The sequence below is a fragment of the Agelaius tricolor genome, unplaced genomic scaffold (genome assembly GCF_023055355.1).
Source record: "Agelaius tricolor isolate 1412-34295 unplaced genomic scaffold, bAgeTri1.0.p SCAF_19, whole genome shotgun sequence".
Classification (NCBI taxonomy): Eukaryota; Metazoa; Chordata; class Aves; order Passeriformes; family Icteridae; genus Agelaius; species Agelaius tricolor.
Genome location: NW_027269279.1, coordinates 14,705,612 through 14,723,117, shown reverse-complemented (window position 1 = coordinate 14,723,117; position 17,506 = coordinate 14,705,612). Strand labels below are relative to the sequence as shown.

The window sequence follows — 17,506 nt, the reverse complement described above, 5'->3', positions numbered from 1 at the left end:
ACCCCCTGTCCCAGGCAGGGACACCTTCCACCAGACCAGGCTGCTCCAAGTCCAGCCTACCCTCGAACACTTCTAGAGATGGGGCAGCCACAACTTCTCTGGGCAGCATCAATCAAAGAGACAAAGTTTTAACTTTTTTCCCAAGTTAATTTTTGCTAGAGCACAAGCTGGAGTGAAATGATATTTCATGGCTGTCCAAGACACCAGAGGTGCTCACTATTCAACAGCAGAACATGAGCCTAAGTGAAAACAACCAGCCCTGCAAAGACAGAGAGAAGCAAAGCTCCAGGATTTAAGGCCTGGAAGCAGCTCCCAGCTCTGCCAGCCCTTCCCTGCAGCAGTAAATCTCTGGTGCTTATAAAAACAAAGATGATTTTACTTTCATTACTCATCTCCTTGTCTGGTTTACATGCTGAGCTTCTGCACTTGTGCAGCACTTTGTGCTTCCTTGCCAGCACACAACATAACCATATCCCAGCACTGTGGCTTTTCAGTGCTATAAATGGAATATATGTATGTTATTTACATTGCTGCTGCAATATAAATACTCCAGTTTCACAAAAAACTCTTTGTGTAGGTCAGAATCAACGTGCCTGTACTGTGAAGATGATGCAGAACTGGGGATGGTGTCAACAAATGAGAAAAGAATCAGATCTAAGAGGTGCAATTGTGTTTTTTCCTTGTGCTGTTCCTCAAAATAGATCATTAATTACATACAATATCACTGAAATTTGTGGATATACACAATATAGAGAAGGTGGCTGATTTTTGAGGTTATCTCTGTCCTGGATTTCCAAGCAAATTGTATTCTATTTACCATCTGTATGGCAGTTGTCTTCTGTTAGTGGGCAGTTTTCCTTACCTCCTCTACAACGAGGGAAACACCTGCTGATAACAGCTATTGAATGTCACTGCATGGCTGATAAGAACTACAGCATCCCACTGGGAGATGTGAGCCCAGAGGGAGGAGCCAAGCATTCCTACCCAGATATAATCTGGAGATTCTGGAACACCAGCATGGCTTTCTCCAGAGGAACAGCAGCTGCCTCTTCCACTGGATCTTCAGAGGAAGACTCCACCCTTTCCTACAGGATCCCTGCTCCAGCAGAACCAGCCCTGACACTGCAGGAGGGCTGAGCCACAATTCCAATGGTTCTGCTGCCAACAGCCTGACCCACAGGGTGTCAGGCTGTGTTCTGACTCTGGCACTGTTGTTTTAGTTTACTGCATTGTTTATCTTTTTATTTTCTTCCCTATTAAAGAACTATTATTTCCTGCTCCCATAATTTTTGTTGCCTGAGAGCCCCTTAATTTAAAATTTAGAGCAATTTGGAAGGAGGGGGTTTACATTTTCCATTTCAGGGGAGGCTCCTGCCTTCCTTAGCAAACACCTGCTTTTGAAACTAAGACAATCCCTCAGCACCTGAGGCACATCTTCCTGAGGACAGAACCTTCATTTCCCTGTGGGACAGCTCTGGGTGAACTGACCTTGTCGGGGAGGCGCTGGGCAGAGGTGTCAGTGATCCTGTTGAACACCTTCTGCACGGCCGGGATGCTGATCAGGAACACCGGGCGCACCGTGGTGGCCAGGGACACCAGCAGGTGGCACGCAGACAGCAGCAGCTTCTCCTGCACCTGAGACAGACAGGGGTGGTCAGTCCCACCAGCACACACAGCCAGGCTCAGCTCTCTGAGCTGCCAGGACCTGGGGGGTCAGGCTCTGCTCCCAGGGAACAGGGACACGATGAGAGGAAATGTGCCCAGGAAGGTTTAGATTGGGTTTTGGGAAAAGTTCATCATGGAAAGGGTGGTCAGGCATAGAGTGCTCAAGGCAATGTGGAGTCCCCATCCCTGGAGGCATTTAAGAGCTGTGTGGACATGGCATCTGGGGACATGGGTCAGTGGTGGCCTTTGCAGTATTGGAGAAATGGTTAGACTTGATCTTAGAGAGCTTTTCCTAAACAATTCTATGATTTATTTGTAAACCAGAGCATAGCTGAGTTCCCTTAATACTATGAGAGAGAGAGACTTCCCTGCTTTCAAGCCATTAAATCTGAGTTTAGAAGTTTAAATCTGAATTTAGACTGAGTTTAAATGCCTTTAAGTTGCTTATGCTTGTATTAGCCTGACTCCCAGTGCTGTTGGGACACTTCCCATGGCTCTGGGGCACAGCCCAGCTCCCAGCCCACCCCAGCTGAGCAGAGTGCAGCCCCCAGCCCCCAGGGGGGCAGTACCTTGGAGCTGATGAGGGGGGTGATGGCCTCCAGTGCTGTGGACACCAGGGAGATGAACTGCTCGGGGTTCTGCCGGTGCACCTCGCTGTAGAACTGGGCCAGCCAGTGAGCGTAGGCCTGCAGGGCTGCCAGGGACTGGGCGTGCCTGGGGACACCAGGGGACACAGTGAGCAGTGCAACAGGACACAGGAGTGGTGTTTCAGGCTAATCTGGCAGCAGGGTTTGTAAAAAATCCTTACTCTGTTTTGGTTTTGGTTCTGGACCCACCAAGGTAAAGGTGGGAATTGATAAAGCCAAGTTATCAGCAACTGGTACCTGACTGTAACCACAGCTGATAATCACACTCCTGTCAGGTGAGGGTTCAGTCAGGGTGTCCCTCAATTTCAGAGAGGTGGCCCCCAAATGTGGGACAGTGCTGCTTTCTCAGGCAAGCATTAGAAAATGGATCACAAGTTTCTTCAGGGACAGGGAAAGGGGTTAACCCTTGCTGACAGATCATGGAAAACACCTCCCCAGTTATTGTAAACCAGAAAAACCATTACAACAACAACCCCTGCACAAATTTCAGTGCCTCTAACTTGGGATTAATAGGAGAAATCCTATTAGTTATACAGTGATATGGTGAAATCTAGAGGAGGTCTTCAAGGAGCTGCTGAAGGTGCAATTACAAACCAGAACAAGTGTTCAAACCTTAAATTCTGCCCACAGTGCTCCAGCTGGCAGGGAACAGGTTTGTGTGCACAGCATCAGCAAGGGAGAGTCCCTACAAGTCTGTCACAGAGGGAGGTGATCTGTGACTAGCAGCACCAAGATTTCACACTGAATGGTTTGTCCCAGAAATGGCTTGCACAGCTGCAAGGCTTATGTTTGTCTTGGAAGACAAGGATTTGAAACCCTCAACTGGGAAAAACCTCTTTTACCTGAGCCACAGGTCTGACTTTGGTAGCAAAAAATCCATCAACTGGATTTATAAATAAACTACACATTACACAGTGGATCCATTTCTGTAAAATATCACTGTTGTAACACTTATTTCCTCATTAATTACCCTGCTTTTACAGCCACCAGCACAGGGCACAATCCCAGTTTGCTCTCAGAGATGATTTAAGGGGCATTTTTCCTTCTCAGCACAAACATGTTTTCCCTTAAACGACCTGGGTACTTCCATTAGAGCAAAAACTGGTCCAAAATCTTGGCAACAGCCTTGACTTTCCTCAGCTGAAAAAGGTGCTTTCCTGGGGAGCTGCCAAGAGCTGGAGAGGCTGTTTCCCAGAGATCTGCCAAGGAGGGGTCTGAGCAGCAGCTCCAAGCCTTGCCCACCCTGTGAGTGCCCAGTTTGGGTGCAGCCCCACTCACACATCGATGAGGTCAGGTTTCAGCACGGAGGGAACAGCGGTTTCGATGTTGTACAGTTTGATCTGGGATCCATACAACGTCACTTTCACCAGCCTGGAGGGGCAAACACACATGGCAGCAAAGGGATTGTACAAATCTGCTCCAGCACCTGAGCTAGTGCAGCTCTTCCCCAGTCTGAGTGGATATTTAGTTAATACACAAATGAGATTTTGACCATTTAGCTTAAAATAATTCAGAGCCTACTGCACTGTTTGGGGTAAAATGGAACAAGTCAGATGCTCCTGCACAGAAATGAAAACACAAAACCTGTGTAAAAGCCTGAAATTCTCCCATTTGTAACTATGAGCTAATTAAGTACCTAGGAGAGGATAATAAAACATCTGCCCCTTCAGCTTTCACAGGTCTTTTCATTCAAGAGAAGAATCATGGAAACATTGAGGTTGGAAAAGGCCTTGAAGATCACAAAGTTCAACCCAAGGAGCCCCCTCCAACCAACTGCATCACAAAGTGACAGGTCAGAAAAGACAAACACTCTGTGGTCACTGTCCACTGGATTAGAAAGTTACACACTGTCCTGCAACAAAGAACTTGGACCATCTTAGACTATGGCCAACTGCTTGCTGCCTTATTAACCTCATTGTCACCATGATATTTTATGAAAAATCCCTTCACCAGGATTTCTCCTCCTGGGAAGCTGGGAAGCTTCAGCTTCTCCTTGTTTTGGTGCTTTGGAATGTGATTTGGAGAATTGTTTACTCAGCATGTGAATTGTTAATTTAATGACCAATCACAGCCAGCTGTGTTGGACTCGCTGAGTCTGTCACCAGTTTTTATTATCATTCTTGTTTTAGCCTTATATGCATCCTTTCTCTTGCTTTAGTATAGTTTTAGTATATCATTCTCTTTTAATATAATATAAATATCATATCATATCATAATAAATCAGCCTTCTGAGAACATGAAGTCAAATTCTCATCTCTCACCTCATCCTGGGACCCACAACATATGTGTGTACATGTATTCAGACCTTACTGGGCCAAAGTATCCACATTGATAATGTGGATACACTGAAGTAGAAAGAAGCCAAATACAGCAAAGCCAAATACACTCTGTGATGATGTTCCAGATTGCAAGGCAAGATGTATTCTATTACCATCTGTATGGCAGTTGTCTTTTGCCAAGTGGGCAGTTTTTCCTGATCTCTTCCACAATCACTCCTGCCTTGGGAGGGGACATCTGCTGATAACAGCTATTGAATGTCACTGCATGGCTGATAAGAACTACAGCATCCCACTGGGAGATGTGAGCCCAGAGGGAGGAGCCAAGCATTCCTACCCAGATATAATCTGGAGATTCTGGAACACCAGCATGGCTTCTCCACTGGATTGCCCAGAGGAACAGCAGCTGCCTCTTCCACTGGATCTTCACAGGAAGACTCCACCCTTTCCTACAGGATCCCTGCTCCAGCAGAACCAGCCCTGACACTGCAGGAGGGCTGAGCCACAATTCCAATGGGACTGTGCCAACACCCTGACCCACAGGGTGTCAGGTTGGGTTCTGACTGTCAGTGTTGCTTTAGTTTACTGCATTGTTTATTTTATCCTTTTATTTTCTTCCCTAGTAAAGAACTGTTATTTCCTGCTCCCATAATTTTTGTTGCCTGAGAGCCCCTTAATTTAAAATTTAGAGCAATTCAGAGGGGTAGGGAGGGTTTACATTTTCCATTTCAGGGGAGGCTCCTGCCTTCCTTAGCAGACTCCTGTCTTTCCAAACCGAGACTGTCCACTGGATTAGAAATTTATAAACTTTCTAGAGTTTATCACAATGAACTTGGGACCATCTTAGACTATGGCCAACTGCTTGCTGCCTTATAAACCTCATGTCTTTGAGATGATGTTCTCTAAGCAATAAACCCTACTGAGCCTGATCCTGGTGCCCTCCCTTAGAGGCACAGCTGCACCCACCTCTCCACCACGGTGAGCGCGTCGTTGAACCTGGCGGCGAACACGTCCCCGGTGAAGTACTCGGCCAGGCGGCCCACGGCCTGCAGCAGCGAGCTCAGGTCCCTCAGCGAGCAGTGCAGCCTCCTGCAGTCATTCTCTGCTGTGATGTTCAGCCTGTGACCTGCAGGGACACCACAGCCCATCAGACACACAGCCACAAAGCTGAGTTTCTCTCAGGGCTGCCCCCAGAGCTGGAAATTGCTGCTCGCACAAGGGGAGAGCGCCACGGCTCTGGGATTGATCCCTGCTGCTCCTGGGGATGGGAAACCTGGGGACAAAGTGACACAAAGTGCCAAGTTTGTTCTAATTCCATTGTGAAACTAGCTCTGGGCCACAGGTCAGATGGCAGCACTGGCCAAGCACTGCAGCACTCTGGAAAGGAAGCTCAGCTCTCCTGACAACACCTCAAGGGCTGATAAATGACTATTTCAGCCTTTTACACCTTCATTTCCTTCTGTATGGAGTTAATTCCTCCACAAACAGGAGCCTTTCTGTTTTCTGCTGCCATCAGGAGCATTCCCTGCTCTGGAGAAGGTGGTTTTCCACATGGGAGAAGGTGGTTTTCCAGGTGGAGAAGATGGTTTTCTCATGGAAGAGGTGTTTTTCCAGGTGGAGAAGGTGGTTTTCTCATGGAAGAGGTGGTTTTCCAGGTGGAGAAGGTGGTTTTCTCATGGAAGAGGTGTTTTTCCAGGTGGAAAATGTGGTTTTCCAGGTGGAGAAGGTGGTTTTCCACACTCCCTCTGCTGGCTGCAGTTCCATGATCCAGCAGCAGATTTGGGACAGAGAATTTGTGACTTCACTTCTGGTGTGAGGTGTGTTGTGCACTTCCATGTTTCTCAGGTACAAGAAACAATCTGCTAATGAGGTTTTCCAGCCCCACACAATCCTCCTGAAAGCAACTATGTTCTCATGTTCTCCAACACCACCTTTTGAAGAAAATAAATTTTCTTTCCACTGACAGCTCAAGCTTTCAGCAGCAACCTCTCCATTTTGTGCCATCAATACAAACACAATCCTGTGCCATGTGCTCTGGGATGAGCAGGGAAGCTGGATCACTCTGGTCCCTTCCAGACCCATTCTGGGATTCTGTGCCACCACCCAGGGCTCAATCCAGAGCTGCATCTGAGCTGCTGCTGCTGCTGATCCAGCCCCCAGGACAGCTTCTAACACAGGCTGGTGCCACAGCACCAAACCCCCACACATTGCTTATCCTAGGGCTGAAATGATCCTAAAACTGGGAATATTTTTTCTAAAACTGGCTACACAACAGTCACCATTCTGCCATGTCCAGCAGTATTGGAGATGTGACAGATTCCTTTCCTGGTCACACCAGGGAATTTGAGTACTACCTTAAACTACAGCCTGCCCTAAGGCAGATCTCACCACTGCTGCTTCCCCTGCTTCTCAGGAAGGAGCTGTAGTATTTGGTGCTGCACACCTGCTCTTAACATTCTGGTATCTTCATTTCAAATACCAGAACAAGGGAAGAACCAAGACAATAAGAATAAATCATATTATGAGATTTCTGTCTGCTGCTGGAGTTTAACACTGAGCCATGAGACACCACACAGGTTTGGATCAAGTGAATACAGAAAAAACAACACCAAAGCAGGTCTGGAGTGGTTTTGCAGTGATGAAAGAGGGAGGAGCACAGTGTTAGAGGGTGGTTATTACCTGTTCCTGAAGTGACCACGAACTGCTGGAGCCCCAGATACACTTCCAGGTTATCCTGCAGAACGGGAAACTGAAAGAGAGAAGAACTGATTGTGATCCTGGGGCTTGGCAGACAGTGACAGTAACAGCCAATGACTGATTGCTCTGCCAGAGCAGAGTACTCTCATTTCTCCCCAGTGCCTTCACACAGACATTTGGAAGAAGGGCAGGATGGGCTCTGGGCTGATCCTGCATCCCACAACTTCCTAGGTCCCGACAGCTGTCAGGAAAACAAAGATCACTTCCCTGAAGGCACTTCCCTGTGGCAGCTCTCCTTTGCCTCTAACCCCAGCAATCAGCCTGACAAGATAATGGTCTGACAGTGCAAGTGAGGGCACAGCACCAGGAATACACAGCTGGAGGCACAACTCAGCCCAAGGAGCAGAGGAGTGGCAGGGTCTGAAGTGCAGGAGGTCTGTGCTCACCCACCTCACCTGCAAGTATCACCTTCTCAAGAGGTGAGCCTTAAAAATCTCCCAAAATATTATGCAACTAGAAAGCTGAGTTCAGTGCCTCTACCAGGGTACAGAAGGGAAGCAGTGCAGCATTCTGCCAGCAAGCTGCAGGCTGCAGCAGTGAAATTCCATGGGGAAACCAGCCAAAGGAATAAACACCACAGTCCTCATGCACCCTGGTGTGGGAGCAGAGTGTCAGCCCAGCTCCATCACTCAGCAGTGGCAGCAAACATGCCAGGTCCTGCTCATACTTCAGCTGAACAATCTTTCCCAACCCTTCCAGCCTGGCACAGCCCTATTTAATTTCTGTTGGGGAAAATGGCTGAAATTGGTGTTTGGTTTGATGGAAGTTCTCTTGCCCATCAGCAGAAGGAGCTGCAGCCTTTCCTTGCCCAGCATGGGATGGAGTCATGGCAGCTGCTGTCCATTGCTTTAATTATTTGCCACTGCTAAAACCCCTAAACTAACCACTGCACCCACCAGCCCTGCAGCCACAGGGAACTGCTGGAGAGGCTCCCTCATTCCCCAGTCCCCCAGAAGAAACAATGCAAGGCTCAGGAAAGCACTCCCTACTCAGCTTCCAACATGCTGTGCCTAATTAACAGTGGAGTGTCTTTGCATAACTGCCTGAGGGGAGTTAAAAAACCACAGAGCCTTCCTCATGTGGATGTGTTCCTCCAAGGAAGCCACATGCTCTGCTCCATCTGATCCATCTGCTCCCTGAACACTGCTCTGCTCCTTGGTGCCTCCCGCTGGCTCCCGGCAGGGCTGCACAGCAGCCTCTGCTTTGTTCCCTCCTGCTAGTGACAGGCTTCTGCTTCCCTGCCTCGAGAAAAACAGCAACTGCAAAAACACTTCAGGTCAGGCATCTCCTGCCTCTGCAGCAGCCCAGTTTTCTCTGCTCCTTGGGAATACAGTTCTGAGGTCGAGCTGTGCAGTGCTCCCAGCAGGATTAATGCACTTGCTGAGATCTCACTGCTGTTATTTCCCTTTCTCCTCACCCAGCAAAACCCCACCTGGACTGCTCTGAATTCTGGGCCACACTTCAATCCCCAAGATATCCTTCTCAAAATTGCTACGAGCCCAGACAACTTTTACACCACCAAAGGTAGTGACAGCAGCTAAAGAAAAGCACTTATCCAGATCAGATCTGCTTCCCAATAGTCCAAGGCCTCTCTCCAGCATTTTTATCTATCTATTTTAATCTTTAATTAAAATAAAGATTCCACTCTCTTGAAAGCCCTAATAATGACACTTATCTGCCCAATTCACAGCCCTGCCTCTGAGATAAAGGCCAAGATAAACAGCCCAGAGGGGTTGCTGCCAAATGTTCACACTTTGAGAGGTGGGAATTTCTAAAGAGTGTCCACCAAGCTGGACTTAGACACTGAACCACTCTCTTCAAAACACACCAAGAAATGCAACAAAACCAAAGAAACAATTCTTTCTCTTCAATTTCTAATCTCCCCTTGCCAAGTTTTGCATCCAACCCCAAATTTCCCTTTTTTTTTTTTTTTTTTTTTTTGGCACTGAGGCATCTGTCAAAAAAAATCGACAGCAGTTGGTGCTGATTCCACGTGGCACTTTGGCCTGGGGCAGGACTTACGAGTGTGGAGAAGGCGTGGGTTGGCAGGAGCTCCATGACTTTGGCCACCACCTCCAAGCTCTGGCGCAAGTACCGCTGCCACTCCGTTTGCTGCTGCAAACAGAAGGACATGGGGTGAGCACTGCCCTTCCCCGGGTCCCCAAAGCTCTGTGTTCCCCTGGGAAGGGAGGGACAGCAGGGAGAACCCCCCCCCACAAAGAGGATCTTAGAGAATTGTAACTTGCACACTCCACTGGAACTTATTTTCATATAGAATTTGTTCTGTTTTCATACAGAATTGATAAAATCGGGGGGACGGTGCAGGAGAAGGGAGGGAAAAGAGTGGTAAGAACTTGATAGGTGAATTAAACAATTACATTAAATTTAAAGGTGAATCAAACAATTATTTTAACAGTTTAAGACTCTTTCCATGCTCAGCTACACAGGTGACTGAGAAAGAAGCTGCCTGTTACCATCATAGCCCAAACCTGCCATTAATATGAGAAAGGAAAAATGCAACAACAAACACACACAGCAACATAAGCAACAGAATCAATAGCACCATATCCTGACTTCATTCTGTCCTTAAATAATGAACTAAAACCCTTTTCAAGTTTTATACCAAAAGTCTGAAGTTTTTCAAGTATCGCTATTTGCCACCCTGTTTTGGAAGCACAAAGAGAACTTCATCAGGACTGCTCTAGATAATTTATACCTTTATTTGTGACATTATTATCACTATGGAAAGGCATCCAAACACCAACATGGTCTTTACAGGGGTACGGCAGCTAATTATCCAGATGACACAAGTGTCAAATGAATCCAGAAAATAATTTATTTTGTTTATGAAATGGTGCTGTATTGCCAGTCAGGGTCTGTGCACAAATCACCAACAGGACAGGGCTGCTGAGGAACTGCCTTGAGCTGTTTGATTTTCCAGCATCAGTCTCATTACATGGTTGTGACAATGGGAAGATGCCAGCAGCTCACATCCCAGGCAGCAGACCAAGAACTCTCACTCCAGAATTTAAAAATTTCACAGCCCTCAACACTCCAGAATTTAAAAATCTGTCTGATGCCATTTGTGATAAAATTCCCTCTGCTCCTTCACCTACCCTCTTGTGACAGCTGACCTGCCCATCCAGGGCTCTGGCCCCACCCACTTTGGCCACCACTCCCCTTTGACATTTATCAGCTTTGAGGTGATTTTTATCAATACCAACTTAGGAGAAATAAGCTTAAACACAAGCCCCAACAAGACACAACTTCAAGCTTTTGCTTCAGACACATTTTAGCATTTAAATTCCCAACTAATTAAACACTTTAAATTCCAAAGGTATTTAGACATGGACATCTAACACCTCTGACAATCAGAACACAAAGATCTAAATTTTTCCCCCAATAAGAACCAAGTTAAACCCAAAGGTTACATCTCCAGTGTGACTTTTGGTGAAAAGCATCTGAAGCTGTTTTACAGCTCAAACCCCACAGAGAAGGGAGGGGAGAATGAGCTGCTCAGCCCATAGTCCAGAGTGTAAGCTCTGGAAAAGCCACTGCAGGTGGCAGCAGTGCAGGTGGCCCTGTCCTGTTCAGCTTACATCATCATCCAGGGTCTCGTCATCCAGCTCCTCCAGCTGTGCCTGGTTATACCTGAACTGGATCCGGTTCAGCACCTCTGTCAGCAACAGAACCAAGGCATCTTCGTACCTGCAGCCACCAGGGAGACACACACAGGGTTGGGTAAAACCCTTCCAGCAAGGGAAATGTAAAACAGAGCAGTTACAGCAAGCAGAGCCTGGGATTCAAGGTATCAGCTCATTTCAGGTCACACGGTAGCTGTGAGGAAACAGCCTCGGCAATACCCAATATCCCTCTGCCTCTGGAAGGGAAAGGGAGGATTGTCAGCAGTAGGGACAGCCCCAGAGTTCAAAACAGGAAAAGCAGGAGCAGTTTGCCAGGAACAACACCAGGTGTCCACAAACAGGAGGCACCAAGAGCCTCTTGCAGCCTGGGCTGTCCTCAGCAGCCTCTGCTGCCTTGAGCCTGCCTGTGTCAGAACCCAGGAAATTCCTCTGGCTGCCCTGGATGGCTTGAGCCCCTGCCAGGGGGCTCAGAGACCTGGGCAACAGAGCCCAAGAGCCCTGTGCCTTTGATTTTAACCCATGGAAAAAATTACCAACCTTATATGAGGATTTACAAGCCATGAAAGTTTAAGTAGAATGATAGTTAAGTTTGTCACAGGGTGAAAAGCAGAATTTTGGGGTTTTTAGAATGGGAGCTTGGGGTTCCAAGATGGAGGGATTTGGGCATGTTCTGTCCTTCTTTCTCCTTCTTCTTGGCCTCCATCTTCTGGGTGATGGTGGCACTTTTGGATTGGTTTAGAGTAGAAACACACTGTCTAACATAGGTGATAGGTATTGGAAAATGATTGTAAATAATGAACAGGTAGTTTTTAGTATAAAAAGATAACACTGCCAAGAGGGTGATCAGTGTGCCACCAACCAACCTGCCAGACAGATCTCAGCAGGTCAGGGAAAGAATGTTACAGATAACAGAGAATAAACAACCTTGAGAACCAGAACAGAAGAATCCTGACTCCTTCTTCAGTTGCCAGGCTGGGAGAAAGAGATTTTCTAACACATTTTGGGGCCATCTTGACCTCAGAGACCCCTGAGATGTCTGTGCTGCTGTCTCCTTCCCCACACTGAAATTCAGGCCCTGCTCCCCTGAAACAAAGGCAGCCCCTTTTCTGCTTGCACTGTAACATGTCACTGAAATGTCCCTGCACCTCTGGGAGCCAGGCAGCTGGGACAGAGCACAGCAAAGAGCCAACAGAAATAATGCCAGGCTGCACACCCAGCACAGCACCCAACCACTCCTGGGGCCACAACACCAAACTTCAGGCATTTCAAGCTGATTTCTCCTTGAAAAAACTCCTTCACAAAACAGCTGGGGTCTCATTAAAAAATCCTGGTTTTTTTCCTAGGGAAAATCAGGTTGGAAAAACAGGCCTTAAAAAAGAGTAACAGACGCAGAGCATGACGCAAGCCAAGTGTCAGATGTGACAGTCAGCTGTGCCACCAGCCAGGCAGCTGCAAGCTCTGGGCAAGGTGGTGTAACCTTGCATTTGGCAACTTCTGCAGTGGTGAAAGCAGCACTGTGTACAAAATGCAAAGTTTCTGAAGCACAGAACAGGAAATGTCCTCTGTGGCCCTGTGGTGTCACCACTCCCAGACTGCCCAGCTCAGGGTTCCCACGGCTCAGGGTGGGCAGGGATGTGCAGATGTCAGAGCTCCACTGAGGACAAACAGCACAGCCCCAAGCACTCCCAAGCTTTATTCAGGGTTTTGTAGTCTGACAGACCCAGAGACAGCTTTTTGTTACAATTTGCTCCATCACAAGCTGGGTGACACCAAGACAACACACATGACATGCATGTTAGGAGCAAATCATGAAGTTCCAACCCAAAATCTACTTCTTGAGAAATTCAAACCCCACAGTTCCCATGTTGAAAGAAGGAGCTTTCTGCTCAAGAATAGTTCCACTTTTCCTTGTGGTTATGATGCCAGGCTGGCTTTACAAAACCAACTGCTGCTATTCAGGGTGCTCATGGGAAAGAGCACTCAGCAGAACTAAACATGGCACAAACCATGGTGCTTTTAAACCTCAAAAACCCAAACAACTCACCAGGATATTCACCAGATTTTTAAAGTGGCAGCAAAGAGACTCTTCCCAAACAAAACCCACCCCTTTCAGGGTCAGCATCTGCCAAGGAAGAGCTGCCAACCACTGCTGTAACTAATACACACAGTGGTAAGCAAGTGCAACTTTTGACTTCCAGTCTCATCTGTATTTCTCAGAAACACATCCTCTATTTAAAGAGGAAATTTAAAATCCTAATTAAATAAAATTTGTTTCCTAATTCATTAATTAGTTGTATGAGCTGTGTGAGCACTAAGTAAGCAACCTGTGTTGTAGTTTCCTCCTCTAATTTGTGCTAAAATGTGCTCCAGTTCTATTTTAGAGTACAAAGCTTCCTTCCTCTGCCTGCAAGGTTCACATGCAACATATGTAAGTGCCAATTTGTCTACCCAAACCTGCTCAGCCTGAGTTCTTGTGAATGAGTGTGAAACACTGAGGTTTATGCTTTTTATACTTCATGATTTTAGAAAAAGAAAGGACTCAACCACACAGGAGGCTGCTGTAAGCAGTAGCTTATTTCTCACAGCTCTTCCATGGTGACCACAAAGTTTCTTTGCTGCTGCAGGAAAAAAATCCTTCCCTGGGAGGGTGGGCAGGCCCTGGCACAGGGTGGATCCCTGGATCCCTGGCAGTGCCCAAGGCCAGGCTGGGCAGGGCTGGGAGCATCCTGGGACAGTGGGAGGTGTCCCTGCCATGGCAGGGGTGGAAGGAGATGAGTTTTAAGGTCCCTCATCCCAGTCCATGCCATGATTCCAGCTGTGCCACCCTGGCAGCCCCCAGCCCTCACCTGTTGAGCACTGCTTCCTTGTCTGCCAGGCGACTTTTGATTTTGCTGGTCAGATAGTCCAAGAAGAGTGTCCAGATGTCCAAGCAAGAAAAGTAACCTTCATGTGTAGGCTGAAAGACACCAAAATTTCCAATGAATACCACAAGTTATGGCAAGATGGATTTCACACAGTGAAAACAGGAGTAAACATCCACTTCAATTCATGGGAAGAGCTTCTTGTCTTACTGAAACAGCTCTAGGATGTCACTGGAGAGATTCAGAGCTGTCCAAAGATGAACAAGAGCTTTTGTACAAGGCCAGGAACCCAGGAATTACAAGGCTGGTCTCAGTGCTAACCCATCTCATGGCTGGTTACACCAGTTTCCAGCACTCCAGGGTCTAAAGGGGCTCCAGGAGAGCTGAGAGGGACTGGGGACAAGGGATGGAGTGCCAGGACACAGGGAATGGCTCCCACTGCCAGAGGGCAGGATGGGATCTTGGGAATGAGGAATTGTTCCCTGTGAGGGTGGGCAGGCCCTGGCACAGGGTGCCCAGAGCAGCTGGGGCTGCCCCTGGATCCCTGGCAGTGCCCAAGGCCAGGCTGGGCAGGGCTTGGAGCAGCCTGGGACAGTGGGAGGTGTCCCTGCCATGGCAGGGGTGACACTGGATGGGTTTTAAGGTCTCTTCCAATGCAAATAATTCCATGATTCTGTGATATTATGAAGCTCTTTCCTTGTCATTGTTCCTGTGTAAATGGGGCTGAGCTGCACTGACAGCTTCTAGAGCAACCTAAAGGCACAGGGCTTGGGGGTTTTAATACAAAAACTAAAAGCTACAAGAAAGCCACAGATTGAGGACAAGGAATAAAATCCCCAAAAACAAATCAAGCAAATCTGAGAGACTTTTCCACACATTGTCCATTCCAAAGACTAGAAAAAAATTAAAGCAGAAGCAAAGTTAAACATCAGACAAGTTGTTGTTGCAGGGTGACCACCTGTGACCTCCAAATCCAAGAGCACATGCAGCCATCTCCAAATCCCCAGCACCACCGGGGAGTGCCAGTAACACCAGTTAAATTCTCTTTTTTTTTTGGGTTTACTGGGGCAAACAAGCTGGCCCTGGACAACAGAACAGATTGGAGAAAATGAGGATGTGGGGCTGTACCTGATGAAAAGTGTATTTGAACAGCAGGGCCAGGAATTCAACCACAGGGAACTGGGAGTAGGATTCGATCCTTCGCAGGTGGACGCTCACAAAGAGCCGGAGGAAATCTGTGAACTTCTCAATGTAGCTGCAAGGGAAAGGAGAAAGCACTGAAAAAAACAGCCAAGGTGCCCCAAGGGAAAGCAACTGCATTGAAATAGTGGTAAAAGCCACTCAAAATCTTCTTATTCAAACCAAAGTTACAATTACCCATCAGTAGAACAATTAAATATAAAGCCCTGCAACAATTACCTACAAGGATGGGCAACCCTTCACTCCATTAACACCTGAAACAGCAGAAAAGACAATCTAGTCAAAAGCAACTTTAATATTCAGATAAATATTGACTTCAACCAGGCCTGCAAATGAACACAACCCCCTCCACCCTGCAGAAATAATTTGATAGCAAAGGTCATTGTAGTGATGGAGACAGGATTAGTGAGATGAACTGTACCCCTGAGGAATTCAGCTGGAAGCAGGAAGTTAATGCAGGAATCAGCAACAGAGGGGTTACATTTACAGGAGGGGGTGGGAGAGCCAGGGAGCTGAGAGCTGGAAAGGAAAATTCCTCCTGCAGTGGAGATCAGCCATCCAAGAGTTTCTGAGCTGAGCCCAGGCTTGGGCCTGCACTGGGAAATGAAAGAGAAATCTTCCTGTAAAGCATGGGGCTCCTCAGGGAATGTGCAAAGTGTAGTTCCCAAAAGGAATCTGCCAGCAAATCTTCAGGGAATGCAGCAATGGCACCACCTCAGTGCAGCAGGGAGAGTTCTTGGGGGAAAACCAGCAAAGCCCCCAGTGAGGTGAGCTTTTACTGGGGAACAACAGCATGAACTTCAGCTCCAGATCCATCTGTGCAGCAAGGGTTAAACACTCCACAGCCCCAGGAGGGATGGCAGCACCACACACAGACAGTGCCAGCCCTCCCTCATGCCCAGAGCTCTGAAATGCATCAAACTACTTGAAGTTTGTATTTTAAATAAAAAGTTGGGCTCAGCAGAGTTTCAGACAGGCATAAGCAGCCTGGTTTTACTCTACTGCCTGCTCTGCACTGCTGCAAACTCTGGGGATTTGGGTTTTTTTGGGAATCCCCACTCCTTCTAACAAGAACTCCCTCACGACCAGCAGCACTGCCAGATGACAGAGTTGCAGCACTGGGGGTTGTTGTGAGCCTTCAAAAGCACACACTGCTTTGAACATGCAAAAAAGATGAAGTTCCTTCTTTATTTGGCACTGCCTACTTGACAGGAGATCACTGAGCACACCTGAGCACAGATCAAACACTTCAAAAATCAAAGCCAGGGGGAAAAAAGAATTTAAAAAAAGAAACTCAAACATCTCCATCCTTTTAATTTTTATTTTCTAAACAGCCTCTGACCTGAGACCAGTGAAATTCTTCCTTGGCCCCCAGCCCCCTTCACCACTGAGCCATTGCCTGGATCCTTACCAGCCACTTCCCATCTTTTGGGATTTTCAAAGCCAAACACAAATGAAGCAAAAGGCAACCTGAACTTACTCTTTCCTGGACTGTCCAAAGTGTTGAGACTGATTTTTAACAGAACAAAAATAACCAGCAGCACAAGAGGAAGGCAAGGAAGGGCTCCAGGGCCTGCAGGTTCTGAGCACACCCCTCTACTGAAGGGGGTTTCTTCAGTGCCCCTTTCCTTCAGGATTTTGTCATCCAAGCCAGGATGACACTTCCATGCACTGAGTCCTTCAGTTTTGGACACAAAAAGTACAGCTGTGCCCTTAAGTGACAACAGGAAAATCCCCATGGCCTTTTCCACATAGAATTCAAGGAGAAAAGAAAGCTCCACTCCCCCCAGAAGCCAGCTCCAGTCTCCAGAACCTCTGTTCCATCTCCATTTCAGACCTCAGCAATGAATGAAAGGATTCTCCCAGCCCCAGACACCAGCAGGCCCTGTGGATAACAGGTCTAAGGAATGGCAGCACCACCTCTGCCTAGGCCAGCACAGCTCCACACCCTCCACTGAAGGCTGGCCCCAAAGGCTGCTGGATAGTGTGCATAAAAGAAAGAACAGTTAAATAGGGGATTGTGGGTTTCCAGGAGAGCTTTTCTGAAATCCAGAGGGCAACTCCTGGCTCTCTGTGCCTTGCAGGCAAAGGTGTCCCATCCCCACGTCTCATTTCTAGGCAGAGAGTGACACAAGTCAGAGATAGCAAAAAATGAGCAGCAGAATTCCCTGTGAGTCTGGATTTACCACCCCAAAGTTATGCCTTTATCTAAGGATACTGAAAAGGAGAATTCTGCAGCAGAAATGTGCAACTCCTCTCTACAAATGAACCCACAGCTTTTTTCCTAAGTGCTTTTTTCTCCTGAGTGGAAATTTATTCCCACCCTTGTGTACCCATAGTAAGATACTCAGCACTTTCACACAGTTCCAACCTCTCTGCCACTGCCAGCAGCCCTGTGACAAGGGGCAGCACCAAGGCACCACCCTGCCAACAGCCAGGCTCAGCCACCCAACACA

General features: G+C 47.5%; 1 protein-coding gene across 2 annotated transcripts in view; it reads right to left on the bottom strand.

Annotated features, from left to right (window-relative positions):
- Window positions 1-17,506, bottom strand: part of XPO6 (exportin 6) — a 64,869-nt gene that overhangs the window by 13,168 nt on the left and 34,195 nt on the right. Inside the window, exons 8-16 of one of the 2 annotated variants that reach the window (XM_071444477.1) lie at window positions 14,979-15,105; window positions 13,836-13,945; window positions 10,945-11,053; window positions 9,368-9,457; window positions 7,268-7,337; window positions 5,555-5,714; window positions 3,591-3,683; window positions 2,235-2,379; window positions 1,489-1,635 (exon numbers count right to left, since the gene is read on the bottom strand). In XM_071444477.1, the coding sequence (XP_071300578.1) occupies window positions 1,489-1,635; window positions 2,235-2,379; window positions 3,591-3,683; window positions 5,555-5,714; window positions 7,268-7,337; window positions 9,368-9,457; window positions 10,945-11,053; window positions 13,836-13,945; window positions 14,979-15,105 (1,051 nt within the window). Of the gene's footprint in view, window positions 1-1,488; window positions 1,636-2,234; window positions 2,380-3,590; window positions 3,684-5,554; window positions 5,715-7,267; window positions 7,338-9,367; window positions 9,461-10,944; window positions 11,054-13,835; window positions 13,946-14,978; window positions 15,106-17,506 lie in introns of both variants that reach the window. The other variant, XM_071444476.1, reaches the window with a different exon arrangement.